The 17543-nt window shown below is 36.9% G+C and overlaps 2 protein-coding genes across 3 annotated transcripts; both read right to left on the reverse strand.

Annotated features, from left to right (window-relative positions):
* Positions 1-3357: 3357 nt before the first annotated feature.
* sult2st3 (sulfotransferase family 2, cytosolic sulfotransferase 3) lies at positions 3358-9547 on the reverse strand. 2 transcript variants are annotated; one of them, XM_055211147.2, is made up of 6 exons: positions 9350-9547; positions 8426-8634; positions 7368-7494; positions 6833-6927; positions 6553-6733; positions 3358-5322 (listed from the first exon to the last, which is right to left on the reverse strand). In XM_055211147.2, the coding sequence occupies exons 1-6, from the start codon at positions 9486-9488 to the stop codon at positions 5207-5209; spliced, it is 867 nt and encodes a 288-aa protein (XP_055067122.2). In that variant the 5' UTR covers positions 9489-9547; the 3' UTR covers positions 3358-5206. The 2 variants fall into 2 exon arrangements, with proteins under 2 accessions (XP_055067122.2, XP_055067123.2); XM_055211148.2 differs by lacking the exon at positions 9350-9547 and adding an exon at positions 8787-9050.
* Positions 9548-11346: 1799 nt separating this feature from the next.
* On the reverse strand, positions 11347-16445 carry tmem147 (transmembrane protein 147). The gene is made up of 8 exons (XM_073872496.1): positions 16295-16445; positions 15832-15943; positions 14925-14994; positions 14757-14822; positions 14380-14522; positions 13969-14047; positions 13627-13748; positions 11347-13046 (listed from the first exon to the last, which is right to left on the reverse strand). The coding sequence occupies exons 2-8, from the start codon at positions 15906-15908 to the stop codon at positions 12926-12928; spliced, it is 678 nt and encodes a 225-aa protein (XP_073728597.1). The 5' UTR covers positions 15909-15943; positions 16295-16445; the 3' UTR covers positions 11347-12925.
* Positions 16446-17543: the final 1098 nt, after the last annotated feature.

Below are 17543 nucleotides of genomic sequence, written 5' to 3' on the forward strand. Positions count from 1 at the left end.
TCAGCTAACTGATAATGAAAATGTAAAATTTTCTATAGACAAGAATATTATAGGGAGTATATGCCCAATGATCATTAGAAAAATTTACATAGCAGTATTCCTGGTGTCAGCACTTATTTGAATCTTCATTTCAGTGCAAATTTAAAGAGAATGAAAACAAAAAATGAGAAAGAATGACAGAAAGGAAATATTCTTTATGATGATTGATGCTGGTTTACGCATGTCAGACGGACCACCCTTCCTCTGCTATCTTTCTCTTTCTGACCGTCTCTCTCCCCTTATCTTTTCGCCCCTGGAGCCTCGACACTAGTCCAAATAAAATCTGACCCCTTATTCTTCAGAGAAAGCCTCTCATCCCCACCCATGGACACCCACCATGCCATGCTGTAAGACGGCAGCCACGTTTTCTCGGGACATCAGTCAGGAGACACTTTGATATCCGCAAGTTCTACCCTCCATCCTGTTCAACTGATCTAGACCATTATGATCTCCATCTCTTAAAACTGGCTTACTTGCCGGTACACAAGTGAAGAAGCCCTCGCCCTCTGGCAGTCTTTGATGATGTCAGCTGTCAAAGGGCGAGCGGTACGTGAGGATATATGGTTCCTTTGCCCAATCACACAAGCACATTGTCAACATCAACGTCACGGTTTCAGTCTATGCCTCAAAAATGCCCACGTTCGAGCGCGCCCACCCTAAGTGCTCCAATTAGAAGAAATCACAGGAAATTCATTAGCGTTATCATTAAAGAGGGAGACTGCAGCCGACAGCCCTGAACCCCGCCGCAGTCACGTAGGGCAGAAGCCCATGGGCGAAATGCCCTTAGAGGATAATTGCACACTTTAGTTTAACATATGGTCAGCACGTACACAACAGCGCCAGCTCCAACGTGAGGGCTCTCACATGCGATCACCATGTGTTATTTTTACACACAATGGATGACAACATACAGATTTGTCCAATCACAGCGTGTTGTGCTTGATTTAAATATTAATGAACTTTAAATGACGTCCTTGCTGGAAAAGGGGATTTTTGGGCACTTTCCATCTCCTAAACTAGCAGAGACCAGCAAACTAACTAAGGTTGGTTTAAGGTCATCATTTAATTAATAAAAATAAGATTATATTAAATGTTAAATTGTGTAGGTCCCCCTTCTGCCACAAAAACAGCCCTGACCCATTGAGGCATGGACTCCAATAGACTTTTCTACCAGAACCAGCATTCACTTTTTCAGCAAATTAAAGTAGCTCATCTGTTGGATCGGACCACACGGGCCAGCCATCGCTTCCCATGTGCATCCATGAGCCTTGGCTGCCCATGACCTTGATGTTTTGGAGATGCTCTGACCCAGTCGTCTAGCCATTACCATTCAGCCCTTGTCAAAGTCGCTTTTCCATTTTCCTGCTTCTAATACATCAAGGAAAAACACTTGTCCTTAAAGTTCAAAAGTGGTCCAAGGAAGGAAAAGCGGTACACTGGCGACCGGGTCGTGGCAGCCAAGGCTCATTGATGCAGGTGGGGAGCGAAGACTGGCCCATGTGGTCCGATACGGACGAGCTGTAGCTGAAATTGCTGGTTCTAATAGAAAAGTCTAGTGGAGTCCATGCCTGGACAGGGCTATTTTAGTGGCAAAAGGGGGACCTACACAATATTAGGCAGGTGGTCATAATTTTACGACTGATCGGCAGTGTTGGGGAAAGTTACTTTTAAAAGTAATGCATTACAATATTAAGTTACTCCCCAAAAAAGTAACTAATTGCGTTACTTAGTTACTTTTCATGGAAAGTAATGTTTACGTTACTTTTAACTTATTTTTGTGTTACTTTTTCTTGGCTGAGGTTTGATCTCTTTCAGGCCTTACACGTGTTTTTAATGACTGAAAAGTTCTGCATTCAGAAATTGCATATTTCATCACAAAAATGTCAATCTCTGGCCTGCCATCTCAGTTTCTTACTCAAACTGTTCCCACACACGTGTGTACGCATAGAGTGCATAATGTGATACGTTTAGTTTAAGGGGCCAGTCACACCAAAAGCGTTTTAAACGCTTGCAAACGCAAGGCGCGACGCACTGACTTTTTAAAAAAAGAGCAGTGCGACGTGGCTTTTCATATTGCTAAGCAACCACCGAGTCAGCTGTCTTGTCAATCAAATATTGAAGCGTGAGCGCTCTTTTGCTGTTAACTGTCATATTAGCAGAAACTTTAAAAAGAGGCCGCTTGCTCTGACCTTGTTTGAGGGTGAGATGAACACAAACACACAGGAGAGAGTGAGCGAGTGGTGTCCGGTTCTTCAAAGCAGCTGTAAACTTCCCTCACCACAACGTAAGGCCCGCCTCTCCCCTCATTCGATTGGACAATGGAAAGACACGAATGACGGTTTTTGCCACCTGCCGCGCACGCGTTTTTGAAGGAGCGCTGAGAGCGGAGAAGCGCCCCATGTCATTCGCGTCTTTACATTGTTTAAAAAAGGCAGTGCGTCGCGCCTTGCGTTTGCAAGCGTTTAAAGCGCTTTTGGTGTGACTGGCCCCTAATTCAGTACATCACTTTTTTGCGAATTAATTACACTAAAAAAGTAACTTGCATTAATTTTTTGAAAAAGTTACTCAAATATTAATGTGTGCATTTAAATGTAATGCGTTTCTTTACTTGTTTCTTCAGAAAAGTAATATTATTATGTAATGCACTTTACTTGTAATGCGTTAACCCAAACACTGCTGATCGGTGTATATACAGAATACAATTTAGTAATGCTCAAGTGTCTAAATACTTTTAAAATTCACTGTAAACATTGTATGTTTTTATTTACTTCTTTGTAACCCTGTCTGTGAAATCCAGGCTAAAGTCTCATAATCTAATGATGATATTAAGAGCATCAAAGTTTGATTTCAATAATTGATTTAAATCTTTGACATGATCTTACTCAGTCAATATTAAAGATATCAAGGTTTTATTTTCACAGAATGTTCTTACGTAGGAAGATTTAAACAGTAAATCAAAAACACTTAAATCACAAGACTTTAAAGGGATAGAAAATGTTAATTCTGCCATAATACTGCACTCTAAAGTTGTTACAAACCTGTATCTTTGTTTTGCCAAACACAAACGAAAAAAATTTAAAAGGAGCACCATTGACTTTCATAGTAGGAAAAAATACTATGGAAATCAGTGGTGCTTAAAAACGGTTTGGTTACAAACATTGCTTAAAATATCTTTCTCTGTGTTCAGCACAACAAATACATTTATAAAGGTTTGTAACAACTTGAGGGTGAGTAAATTTTTGGTGTGAAATGTTTTCACAGGCAGGGTCACATTTATCCTTTATTAGGGATAAATAAAGCATTAATAAACAGAAACAGTTGAGAATTTCAAGCTTTAATAGTTGGTTTCAGTGAGAAAATATTTCTGAACCAGAGAATAGATTGATCACTCACAGGTTGCTCTTTAATAGATCATAAGACTTCACATTTGTTTCAACATTGTCTCTATAATAAGAAAAAGTAAACATTGACAAACATTAAGAGGATACACACAGTTTTGAGCAACATTTCTTAATCCTGATTACATTTCAGAATAAATGTTGATGGTTGTCCCACTTTTGCTTGATATGCTTTAAACTGAGGTTTTGTTATTTGTATATTGAATAAATTGTTACAACCAACAGGAGGTATTTGGAAACTTTGATAGGACTATATGTTATTATTTTATCTCTTATTCTGTACATTTCTACTTTAAAGTTAAATGTAATTTTTATTCAGTAAAATATGTACCCCACTGGAACAGTACCATTTAAAGGAAAACCTCACCACCGTTTTTCACTATTTTACTATGTTCTTACCAAAACGTAGACAAATCAATACATGCCCATCCTTCCCCAATGCGTGCACCCAATCCCTGCACAGCGTGTCATGAATGTGCCAGCATCCAGCGCCCCATTCACTCCCCAGGATCCAAACAGGGCTAAACCTAGAACCCACCAAACACGTCCATGTTTTGGCGGAAGAGCACTTAGTTTGCAGGACTTCAACCTCGGGCGCAGCAATATTGACGGTGAGTAAGAGCGGGAGTAGTCAGATGTGATGATGTTACTGTGCGCTGAGGTCGAAGTGCTGCAAACTAAGTGCTCTTCCGACACACAATATAGTTTTTTATCAGTTTAAAAAAATCAGCACGTTTTATTTGTACTTACTTGTGTAACTACTCATGTAACAGTCTTTAAATAGCGAAAACATGGAAGTGTTTGGTGGCCTCCAAATTCATTCCTATCTGGATCCCAAGGAATGCATGGGGCTAGGCCAAATGCCAACACATTCACGACACGCTGCACAAAGACCAAGTGCACGCACCGAAAAAAGATAAGTATTCAATCATCTAAGTTGAGGTAAAACATAGTACAATATTGAAAAATGCTGGTGTTTTCCTTTAAAATGTCCTAATATGTGTCATTGGGTACAGATATGTACACATTTGAGATATTAATATTTATCTTAGAGGTAATGATATACACTTTTTAGGTGCAGCCCAATGACAGCTAGGGTACATATTTCGACCATCTTTTCCCAACAGTGTGGTGACTAAAAACTAGGAAGTGTAAGCAGGGTTGCAGAGTCTCCGTTTTTTACACGGAATTGGGCTACTTAACCATTTCTTGTTTTCTGCGGATTAAAGGTGCACAGAATAATTTTGTTAAACAGCTGTCCATCTTAATTTAATGATGGTTTTATTTATTTAAAATAGTCTGAGGTTATGGTTGCTACTATACAGTGATTTCTCAAACAGACATTGTGTGTAATACATACAGTGACTTACATTTCATGTATGGAAGTGTCATATATTAAGTTTTGGTGTTTGGGCTAGAGAAACTGGGCTGGTTTTGTTACGCAGACCTGGCAATCATAAATGTAATGCCACATTTACAAAAGGGAAATTACCAAAACCGCACGCTCACTGTTATGTTGCAAGAAACCCTCAACAGACCCTCAACTGTCTGCTGTCTTTATCTTAGGCAATCTCACCAGAGCAACAGATCTTCAGGAGAGCAGAAGTTATTGCTGTAATAATTCTTTTGTGCCGTGCTGATGAATGGGAATTTAACTTTACACTTGAACTAGATATGATACAGTAACAACAGTGAAATATAAATGATAACACGATACCACTACGACTGTTTGTTTTGTACACTAAGATGTCAGGAAAAAAGACTCTGTCTCATTCCTCATCCCACGGGAATTTGATGTTAGTGTCTTTCAGTTCCTCTTGAATTACTGCTGTGAACTTGGCATTAAGTTCAGCGCTGAAATGATTTTTCCAGTCTCCAGCAATACCTTAAAAACAGGAAGAGCGATGTTATTATAATAATCAATGTTTAAGGTTCTCAACTAGCTTTGCTCCATGACCCCGTAACTTTTTGTCAAAATTAAGTAATGACATCAGGTCTGCTTGATTGCGATCCGTCCTGTGACGGACAGATTTGCTTAAATTTGTGTAATTGAAGTAAAAATTGCAACAATTACCCAACTTAAGTAACTTGAAAGGCAATTGCAAGGTAAATTTCACTGTCTCTACCAGTTTTACCTCCTTTTAAAAAAGTCAGTTAAGCCTTCAATTTTTTCTTTTTTTTACATGATTATGTTGTATGTTTGCATTTAGCAGTATTTTCCCTGATGTGCTCAACTATCAGATCTGTTTAAGCGACACTTCACCTTTTTTTAAATATGCTCATTTTCCAGCTCCCCTAGAGTTAAACATTTTATTTTTACCATTTTGGAATCCATTCAGCTGATATCTGGGTCCAGCAGTTCCACTTTTAGCATAGCTTAGCATAATCCATTGAATCTGATTAGACCATTTGCATCGCGCAAAAGTAACCAAAAAGTTTCAATATTTTACCTATTTAAAACTTGACTCTTCTGTAGTTACATCGTGTACTAAGATCGACAAAAAATTTAAAGTTGCGATTTTCTAGACAGATATGGCTAGGAACTATACTCTCATTCTGGCGAAATAATCAAGAACTTTGCTGCCATAACATGGCTGCAGCAGGCGTAGTGATATTACACACTGCCCGAAAATAGTCCCCTTGGTTACTTTCAATGGCCGGGGACTATTTTTGGCTGCTGCGTAATATCATTGCGCCTCCTGCAGCCATGTTACGGCAGCAAAGTCCTTGATTTTTACGTTGGAATGAGAGTATAGTTCCTAGCCATATCAGCCTAGAAAATTACAACTTTTAATTTTCCGTCGGTGTTAGTACACGATGTCACTACAGAAGAGTCAAGATTTAAACAGAAAAAATATTGAAACTCTTTGATTATTTTTTTTGGCGCGATGCTAATGGTCTAATCAGATTCTATGGATTGTTCTAAGCTATGCTAGAAGTGGTAGCGCCAGACCCGGAGATCTGCTGAATGGATTCCAAAATGGTAAAAATCAAATGTTTAACTCTAGGGGAGCTGGAAAAATAGCATATTTTTTACAAAAGTGGAGTGTCCCTTTAATGAGTTTTTGGTAGACTCATTGCTTTCAATGAAGTAGTGATGAATAAATCTGTGTACCTTTTCTGAGGAAGGGTGATGTTTTGCTGTTCATAATATCTTCGGGCACAAGAGAGTAGTTTGACATGCTATTTGTTTTCATATTTTTGAACATGCCGTTATTGACCACGCAATCCAGGGCTTCTGAACTCAGCTGGCGACCAAGGAAGTTCAAAATCCGCTCCAAGACTCCACGTAGGTCCTATGATTCCCAGTAAAATAATGTCAAAATATTTAATCGTGTGACATTGCTTGTTATAAATTCATTCTGGTATCTATAGTTAAAACTATATTTTTATACCTGAATCATTTCTTCATAGGTGATGTAGAGAATTCTATCTCCAAGATCAGGGTTTCTCCAACTTTTCACGTGGTCGGTCCACTTCCCAAAAAACACTGTGCAGTCGATTTGTTATATATTTCAAACTTTATGACATACGTTTATGTTTGCCATTTGGTTAAAGTAAAATACTTGCAGTGCTGTTGTGTATTAGTGTTTTGATATGTGTAAGGAGTGCATTCAGGGCTCCAGGCTAACTTTTTTCACTAGGAGCATGGTGGCCCCCAACTGAAAATTTTAGGGGTGCAACCAGAAAATTTAGGGGCGTACACTGTAAATCAACATGCTAACCAAATATTTACATTTTTACTAATTTCCACTGTATTGCTAATAAATGCTTTAATGATAGATGCAAAAAGTACAATGTGCTGTTGTTTTCAAATTCAGTGTCACATCACAAAAAAGGTCAAATTCAGTGGCACACTCTCGAACCATTTGGTGGCAGTCTGGAGCCCTGGCATTAATCGGGCATGATACAAAATCTTTTTATTCTCACCGTTTCCAGCCAGAAACTTGTCAATGAATTCTTCAAAACTTCCAGGGTCATCAAGAAAACTGGCCATTTTATGAAAGTGGAAAGATGAAACTGAAACATCTTTGGGATTGCGAGCAACATAGATCACCTGATGCAAGATAAGATAAGATGTTACACCGACGCATGCAATGAAAGATCAAGCAAAACCTTATTTTTTTTGTTGAATCAAAGTCAACTTCATTTTATAAGTTAAAACAACTCATCTCTAGTCAAGATAAATAATAGTAAGTTGAAATGAATTGTAAATCTGAGTTCTGATTCGATTTTTACAAACAATTTTTTTACAGTTTAACAACAGCTTTGCAAAAAAATTACACCTATATTATGACCAGCTAAAATTGCTAAATGGTCTATAAAGATACCATAAACCTAGGAAATCCTTGAGAATTTATTGCATACAGCTGAAACGTCATTCCCACATTGCAAAAAAATGCAGCATTTTTGTCAAATGTTTGTCAAACTTTAACAGAACAAATTAAGTTAAACAAGTTTTATAACTTAAGTTATGTCAAATAATTACAGGTCAAAATTTAAAATAGGTTGAATTGACTTGTTCCTTTCATTTTAAAACCACAGTATGCAATTTAAAGAATTGTCTAACAATTACTATAAACAAAACTTAAAAAATAAGGTGATTCACAAACCTTTTATGTCTAAAGCATCTTCAACATCTGAAGAACCTTTCTGTTTCACAAAATGTACTTTAAGGTGATAAAAGGTTCTTCAGATGATAAAAATGTATTAAAGAAATGGTTCTTTAAAGAACCTTTGACTAAATGGTTCTTTGTGGAACCAAAAAAGGTTCTTCTTTGGCATTATTGCTGTGAAAAACCTTTCAAGCTCCTTAATTTTTAAGAGTGAATTGCAGTTGAAGAGCAGTATGTGCAGTTGTAACTTTTGTTTATTTACAGTGCACCTTGTTCCTTATCTGTGAATCACTTCGTTTATCTATTTCACTTTCCACAGAAAACGCTATCACTCTGAATTGTTTAGGTGTGACTTCATGGCTTTTTCTGTACCTTGGCCTTAGAGGTGAAGAAGGTGGGAGGCATCAGATGGTAAGGCATGTGGGACACCATGGCTCGAGGTGAGTGGAGCTTATCCATGACGAGGGAAGCTCGAGTTTCCTCCATCCATGGCACCCGGTCCCAGTTCGGGATGGTTTGCACCGTAGTCAGATCTCCTCCATGCAGGAGAGGAGGAAGAATTTCCTGCATCCATGTTGTACCTGAAACATTCAAAAAGTAATTGAAATGCATTAACCACTAAAAAATACAACATAAGTTAATGCATTAGTTAACAGCATTTTAAAATCTTTGATAATGTCAGTTAAATGTTTTAGTAAATGGTGACTAAAAGAGAATAAAGAATAAACGTTACCAGATTTAGGGTAGGTGATGACAATCACATCATTGTCCATTACACTGAGTTTCTCAAAATACTGCAAACTGTCTGCGTTATGACTCTCCTTAGGCAACATCAATCCATGGTATTCAATATAATTTACACTCCGCATGATTAATAATAATGAATGGCACTCAGCGTTGAATGAAATAGAACAGAGTGACTCCGAGTCTTCATCTTAAACTCTATATATACTTGCCAAACACTATGGTTTTAAGTCGTTTAACTGCCGCAAACTTTGCAACATATGCGAACAACCGCAAAGTTTTGCAAACTTTGCAACATATGCGAACAACCGCATTCTTCACAGCCAATATATGGAGCAAACGCAAGCCTTTATCTGCTCGACTACATGGAGCGCTGCGCAGACCGATCAGTATATGACAACGAGGTATCGCGAACGCGATTCTAATTCTGTGCTGTCGCGATATTTCGCTGTCACGCGAATCGATCTGCGCAACGCCGCACGAAGCCCAGCTCAACTTTTGAGAGCTGCACGAGAGAGGGGAACTTTGTGTTTTAAAGAAATGCTATCTTACCAGATTTGGGATACGTTACGGCGATGACATCATCATCTTTAACCGTTAATTTCTGCAGGTACTCGAGGCTTTCCTTTGAATGAGTGATCTTTGGCAGCAGCAGACCGTGGTACAGCAGATTTAACTCGGTTTCGGCCATCCTTAGAGTTTGAAAAACAAGGAAGTTTTGTTCAGTGTTCCCTGTGAATTCACTTGCGTTTGGATGGGAGGGGAGGGAGAGAGATTGAGAGAGGGATTATTAACCCTACAGGAGTCATATATCTGCCAAAGTCAAAGAGTTTAGGGGAAAGGTTGTGTTGAACTGAAGCCAACAGCTACTTACGAGGAATAACCATAAAATTCTTAGAAATACTAAAAATCATTCTTTGAGTGCAGGAAGAAAGATAGCAAATATAAAGAAAGGCAAAAACAAAATAAAGGAGGAAAAGAAACAGAAAACAATAAGTTTCTCAGAATGTTCTGTTCAAGTTACTTGATTTGTATTCGTAGGCCTACATAGATTTGTCAGAAGACAGAAATAAAAAGGCAGAAGAAGGACAGAAAGACAGAAGGAAAAGAAAGACAAACAAACAGACAGCAATAAAAAGACAGAATGAAAAGAAAGACAAATGACAAAAGGGATAGACAGACAGATAACTGGTAAGCAATGATGCTTCTATGGTAATTTGATTAGTACCATGGTACTGATATGCATGATCAGCTATTACAAGGTATTTCAGAATCCATTACAATATCATTACAGTAATAAATCAAAAACATGCATGTGAGATGAAAGTATAAATAATGTTAATTCGGCTGTATTAGACATCAGCTGTCTCATAAAAGCCTTTTCACAGCACCGGTAATGTTAGACATGTGAGAGAGTGACATTAAGCCAAGAGTGAAACTCTAGTGGGATTAAATCTTTTCCTCATCGAGGAGAAACCCTTTGTCCCAGCATGTTGCATCAGAATTTTCACATCGGTGGGCAAAGACAAGGCTGGACCAGTTTAAATTCCAAGATGTCTTGTCTGATTTTAGATGGGCAAAGATGGTACATTTTTTAGCTAGTTATTGTTGGTAAGTTTATCAGCATGCCCATGAACAGGGTAAGCAAGATACTGCAAAGACCTGCATGGTTGAAAGCAAATTTTGGGTGTTATACGTACAGTTTTCATCCCAGGTGAAAAATAATTTTATCAAAAATATACTTTAAAAAAGTGTACTAAGTATTTTTTTCTACATACTATTTTCGTCAAATCCAAGTATAGTTAAGTGTATTCAATGATGTGTTATCTTTAACTTAACATCTATTTGACACCACTTCAAGTGTAAATAGTATACTTAAACGAAATTTTTTTTTTAAACTTCAGGTGCACTAAAATACACTACTGAAAATCAAGATTCATGAGCAATTAAGCACACACTTACAGTACAATTGCATTGTTTCACCATTCTAATGGAAATACACTTAAAAAGGCATTGCAGCGCAAATTATAGTTGTGTTTAAGTACATTTTGTGCATACACTAAAAGTATACTTTTAAAAAGTACACATTAAATACTCTTTAAATAAAGCACAACAAGTAGAAGCATACTTGTTTTATACATCATGTACTTCAACCATGTTTCTAATACACTAAAGTATACTACTTTTTTACCTGGGTATGAAGAAGTACAAAAGACCTGAACATGCTCATGCACGTTTGGCTGAAACAACACAGGGTTAAGCAGATGAAAAGCAGTGTAAACAACTATATTGAACCAATCATAAAGCAAGCAAAAAGGCTTGCACGAATTCCTCCTTCAAAAAATGTCTTGAAAAGTCTTTATTCTGAAATGCATAAAAATGTAAAGTTCACAGCAGATGCCAAAATTTAATGTGAACTGTCCCTTTAAGATTTACATCATGCACACTGAACACCTCCATGTTTACAAATTAAGTTTTTGTGTGTTCACTTTGAATCCAGCTGGGTTCGTGGGCAAGATAAACGTTTGTTTGAGTAACTCAACCAGAACTGATCCTGGTAAACCTTTTAATGAAGAATTGAACTACCTTCTATTAAAGTTAATTACATTAAAAAAGGAAATCATCCTTATGTAACAATGTAAAAAAATGTGAAAATAATAAAAAAGACATAATTATTGTAGTTTACAAAGGCCCTACTGCAAAGCATAGCATTTAAGGGTTTAAATCTGAATTAATTTCACTAATTTTATTAGTGTAGGGTTGCTTAAAGGGACATTCCACTAAAAAAACTAATTTTCCAGCTCTAATGGTCCCAAACATTTGATTTCTACAGTTTTGGAATCCATTCAGCCGATCCCCGGGCCTGGCGCCACCACCCCCAGCATAGCTCAGCACAATCCATTGAATCTGACTAGACCGTTAGCATCGCGCTAAAACATCGTGTACTAAGACCGACGGAAAATCAAAAGCTGCAACCTTCCATGCAGATACGGCTAGGACCACACTCCCATTCTGGCGCAATAATCAAGGACTTTGCAGCTGTAACATGGCTGCAACAGGCCCAGTGACACTACGCATTGCCCAAATTTACGCAATATCATTGCGCCTCCTGCAGCCATGCCACAGCAGCAAAGATTATTACGCCAGAATGACAGTCCAGTTCCCAGCCACATCTGTCCAGAAAATCGCAACCTTCAACCTTCCGTCTGTCTTAGTACACGATGTAACTACAGAAGAGTCAAGTTTTAAATACGAAAAATATCGAAACTCTTTGGTTATTTTCAGTGCAATGCTAACGGTCCAATCAGACTCAATGGACCATGCCAAGCCATGATAAAAGTGGTAGCGCCAGACCCGGAGATCGGCCGAATGGACTCCAAATTGGCAAAAATCAAATGTTCAACTCCAGGGGAGCTGGAAAATGAGCATATTTTCAAAAAAAGTGGAATGTCCCTTTAATTTTACAAAATACAACATTTTCAAATGTTTTAGACGGGCAATAAAACACATTTAGAGGAAATTAAACATTTTGTGACCATGTATAAGTCTCTGAAACACCTGACCACTCAAAACGCATGTAAAACAAACATTAAAAGTGTATTTATGTATTAATTTATTAGTAGCGTACAAACAACTTTATTATTAAATAAACTGTATACCCAAAAATGGAAATAACGTCATGTTGTAGTTCATATGACTTGTGTGTTATATTTCAAGTCTTTTTGTGTGAGAACATACTATATGGATGTTTAAAAATTCATTTAATGAAGATTTTCTGTGACTCACACACACAATGTATGGCTTCAGAACATCTGAAATATAGTGCACAAGTCAAAATAGGTTACTTTAATGGTGCTTTTTGTTATTGCTGTACACGTATGTATCTTCTTTTAAGTAAACCAGAGCTGATTCAGCATTCATTATGCATAACACAGAAAAAAATACACATGGGTGTGTAATAAGTGTGATAAAATAATGACAGAATTTTCTTTTTTGGATGAACTGGTTTTTTCACAGTCACTTCTTGATGGCAGTTACCGTGAACAGTTTTCATTGAAGGAATGTGGTTTTGCTCCTGAAATACTTGACATGTAGGTGGCACCATACAGCGCAGACAGTTTTGAAAGTTTAGCTGCTGTGAACGAGTGTAACAAACAGAAAGAGTGAACTGAGGGAGATGGCACCAGTAAGGACAGCTTTCACCAGAAGGGCCGTCCAGCTGCCCAGAAGGAAAACATGAACAAACAGCCTGGAGGAGAAAAAGAGAAAATTTTAAATAAGCATAAACAGATAAAATCGGCTGCCACAATAACAGCAATGGTTCAATTGTTTCGCAGATGCAGTTTCTAAATGGAGACACAATTGACTTAACAACAGTGCCATCTAGTGGAAAGACAAAACCAAGTGCATTATTTCACCTAATGCTTACTGTTCAACACATTTTATTTTCAACTAATTGACGTATAAACAAACAATACTTTAATATTTATTTATACCACGGGTCTGTTGAATGTTGTATTCTGATTGGCTGAGAAATGTTTTGTGGGTATGCATTAATTTCTGATAACTGCACACCTAACTTGTCAAATGTCTTAGAAATAGGCACCAGAGCAATGTTTGTGGTAACCGTGGTATAAGAGAAATAATTGTATTGCACTTTGGGTGTGCATTATTTTCTTATAATTCAATGGCCCGTCGTCAATTATTCCTTACATAAAGACCACTGATGTTTCTGTGCATGCATCTTAGTAACAATTGAGTTTTTTTTTATGTTGAGTACTATAACATATTCAGTTCCCCAAAGAGGAATGAAGATCAATAATACTTACTCCATTAAAAAGCCCTTATAAACACACAACCCCAGAAGGATGGTGACTGGAAGACGAAAGCTTTTCGGAAGGTCGTAACGGGTGAACATCCACACAACTGCTGCCATTGCAATATAATGCACCTGATAGGATTACAAACAGAAATAAAATACAAATCAAGATACAAAAGCTGAAAAAATGGTTATGACCTCATGAAACATACACATGGATTGCATAAAAATATATTAAATTTAACACTGAAATTCTATTTAAAAATATAATAAATCACAAGCCTCAATGCTGTAATGATAAAATGCCATTATATATGTGAAAAACTTAAACATGTCATGACATTCGTCATACCAGACTGATGTTGGAATCAAAACTCATTTGGATGTATTTCCAGTCAAACTCAATGCCACGTGCTCCCACCCATAAAGGTATACATCTGTTAAAAAGGGTCAGAGACACAAAAAGATTTATTTAGAGAGACCAGTCAAATCAAGAAGCATTATTGTCATTTTAAACATATAAAGCAGTGCATCACATGGTGTAATGAGACAAAGTTGTTTTTCAGGACTATGGTGCTACATATAGACACTGTACAACATGAAACAACTTAGAAGACTAAAATAAAACTACATTTTAACCTGGCCACATAATGTGCATGTGTGCAACCTGTTGCAAGTCATGCATAAAATATAAATAGTGCCGACCAGGCCAGGTTGTGTTTAAAAAAAAAAAACTCATAAAATTTTTTTACTAGTATGAATAATACATCTTGACATGATGAGCTCTGCTGTAGCCCAGCCCATTGCTGCCACCATGATCTTATATTCTCCTTTCCCAGCATTCCTGGACATAACCAGATGAAGACCTAGAAGGTCAGCCATGTCCACTGTGGCCTTCATGAACTCCTGGGGTCAAGGGTTACAAAATGAATTTAATAAGTCTGAGACATATTAAACACTAAAATGTTTAAGAATTGCATATTGTATTAATGTAACTACACATTATTTGCCCAGCTAAATAAATAATCTTGTGACCAATCGCAAATATGTCTATATATATATATGTCTATATAATGACTTTTGTGATTTTGCATGACTAAAATCACAAAATTAAATAATTTGCATTCAGATATCACATACCCCAACAAAATCATACACGCCAGCACCTCCCTCCCAGGTGGGAAAAAATGTGGCAAGGAACAGCATCTGAAAGTGACATCACAGATTTACAGAAAGTCCTGATAGTCTATTATAGACTTATATACAATGTTCATAATGTCTAATGAAGACATAAGGTAACTCGCTAACCTTGCACAGCTGTACGAAGAGGTAGGTAGCACCTGCTTGGACACATCTCCAAAATGCATTGTATTCTGACCTGGCAAAATCAGGTCATAAAGAAATTGGTGTTGAATAAAAAAAAAAAATGCTCAATATGTTCAAGTGATCACAGTTTAAAGTAATAGTTCTTGTTGCATTATTAAGCAAACAAATCAACTACCGATAACTGTTTGATGATTGTGAGTGATGGATAATAGACCCCTTCGCAGTTCACATCACAGGTGGTTCCCACTGCACATGTCGGGGTCAGAAAAGTCATTACAGCAGATTGAGTTGCGTATTATTCCGTATCGTCAAAAATGCCTACTTGCGTTGTGGGCTGTGAAAATCGCACTAGGTCTTCCGTTAAGTTTTTCGGGATTCCTGCAGAATCTCAAAAACAAAAAATACAACATCTGGCTGCAAGCAATTAAACGTGCAGACAATGCAAATATCAAAGAGGCTTGTGTTTTGTAGTGCTCACTTCATTTCAGGTAAGTCATCATTTTTCAGACCTGTTAAATTAAACTCGAAAGCCTAAATGGTATGAACAGTTTGACCCCATGCTGCGCGTGCACCCGAAAGTCATTCAATGTTTACAAACCTTGAAGGGGTCTATTGAAGGTAGTATGAGAAAATATTACACTGTAGAGAACAATGACTATACAACTACGTGAAGTTATGTATGAACCCCCATTTTAGTTAGACATAAAACAAGATATAAGTGTGATGTACTGTTACAATGACCGAATTACAAACAAATCACATTTAAACTATACATAACATGCATATTTATTAAACAAATTCAATAGACAGTTATTGAATTTTTCAGCAACGTAAACATTGGTTAAAAACATTGTATATTATCTGTGTGGTTGACCAACAAAATACTGACAATCCGCTACATTTATAAGTGATGAAATAAGGGAAATACGCCAAAGAAAAACAGTTTCCGAAATGAAAAAGCGTCATGGTAGATATTTCTGTGTGACCTTCTTCCTCAGATCCTGTTAAACGAATAAACACATTGACACAAAGTGCATCAGAGCCAAATATTATTGAACATTCTCTAGAATAACATGAAAATAACAAACGTCATTTTATTATAATAGCAATCATGCCTGTCGTTTAAATATTGACAATGCACTGTGTCATTTCGTTTTAATTTTTATCATTAATTCAGTATTGAAGATAAGTTACACTGAACATATATTTGACAGGCGTCAGACAGCGTGTTCTTTAAAAGCAAAAATGCGCATTAATCAATCACAATATCACGTGGCATATATGATAATTGTTCATAGACGTAATTTAATTATCGTGTGATTAAAAAAATTAAAAAGGGAATGTTTGCTTACCAAACAAAAGCGGTTTTAGAATGACAGGCTTAGGTCACACAATCCTCCGGTGCATCACCGTAAAAGGTCCGGGCGGATCGGTCTCTGTTTCGCTATAGTTCCGCTTAAGATTTTAAAGAGAGTTTTTAAAGTGTTGTGTTAATTTATAGGATATAATAGTATAGAATACATATTACCCTTACGAAAATCAACCATGGAAAAAATGGTTTTACTTTTTCTAAAAAAACAAAACAAAAAAACATCGTTCATATCTGATGGATTGAGGGAGATTTTTTACTTTAATTTATTGAGATGAGGGAGAGTTCAAACAAATGTTACAAAACGCATGGATCTGTTTGCTTTGACGTGTAAGGGATTTTTCTGAAGCATTTTTATTCAAAGTTAAGAATTAAATATGTTCAATAAAATGTCTTCAGTGAAATTTGGGGGGAAATAATTCACTGTAATGGATGAATTATCAACTGATTTACAAACACTGATTAAAAAAAGCAGAAATAAGCATGGGGTCATGATGAACATTAAACAAAATATCTTTAAGGTATGAACTAACCTGTGAAATAAATATGCTTTCAGTTGCCAAAATCATTAATAAGACGTGCTGTCCCTCCCAACCACCCAAATGTTACAGAAAAATTTGTTTTACCTCATTTTACATTAAAAGGTATGCCAACCCTTTTTTTCCATCATGATATCATATTTTATTCATAGGCGGGAGTTTGGGGGCCACTGACCCCCCCAACCCAGACCAGAGCCACTTATGTCTGAGCTATTCATGAAATAGAAATATAAGAAATCATATTTTATTCGCCTAATTTTAATATTTTAAAAGGTAGACTAGGTAACTCAAGTGAAAACTAATTTTGATCCATTTAAATTCACACGCCATCCCAGTGACGATTCTTCCGGCATCCCTCCTCCTCTGCAATCTCCTCCGTGTCGTAGCTCGTAGCTCTTTCTGAATGCGCAAGCGCATTCGCGAAACCATGAATCCGCTCTCAAAGTATTGCAGTACCGGTAGGTGTCCCCCAAGCACAAACGTGAAACTTCGCCTGTGCTTTTATCTTCCTCAGACGGATGGGCAACATCTTCACCATTATACTAATGTATCATGTTATTCCATATTCAAAACTGTCCTAATCATTCTTAATTCACACTAACTCACAAAACAGCATTGTTTTTATTGTTTATCATATCAGAAATAAATAACCCCAGTTCTTTATCTGTTTATTTTAGTTTTCTTACATTTTGC

The sequence above is a fragment of the Misgurnus anguillicaudatus genome, chromosome 10, assembly GCF_027580225.2.
Source record: "Misgurnus anguillicaudatus chromosome 10, ASM2758022v2, whole genome shotgun sequence".
In the NCBI taxonomy this organism is placed as follows: domain Eukaryota; kingdom Metazoa; phylum Chordata; class Actinopteri; order Cypriniformes; family Cobitidae; genus Misgurnus; species Misgurnus anguillicaudatus.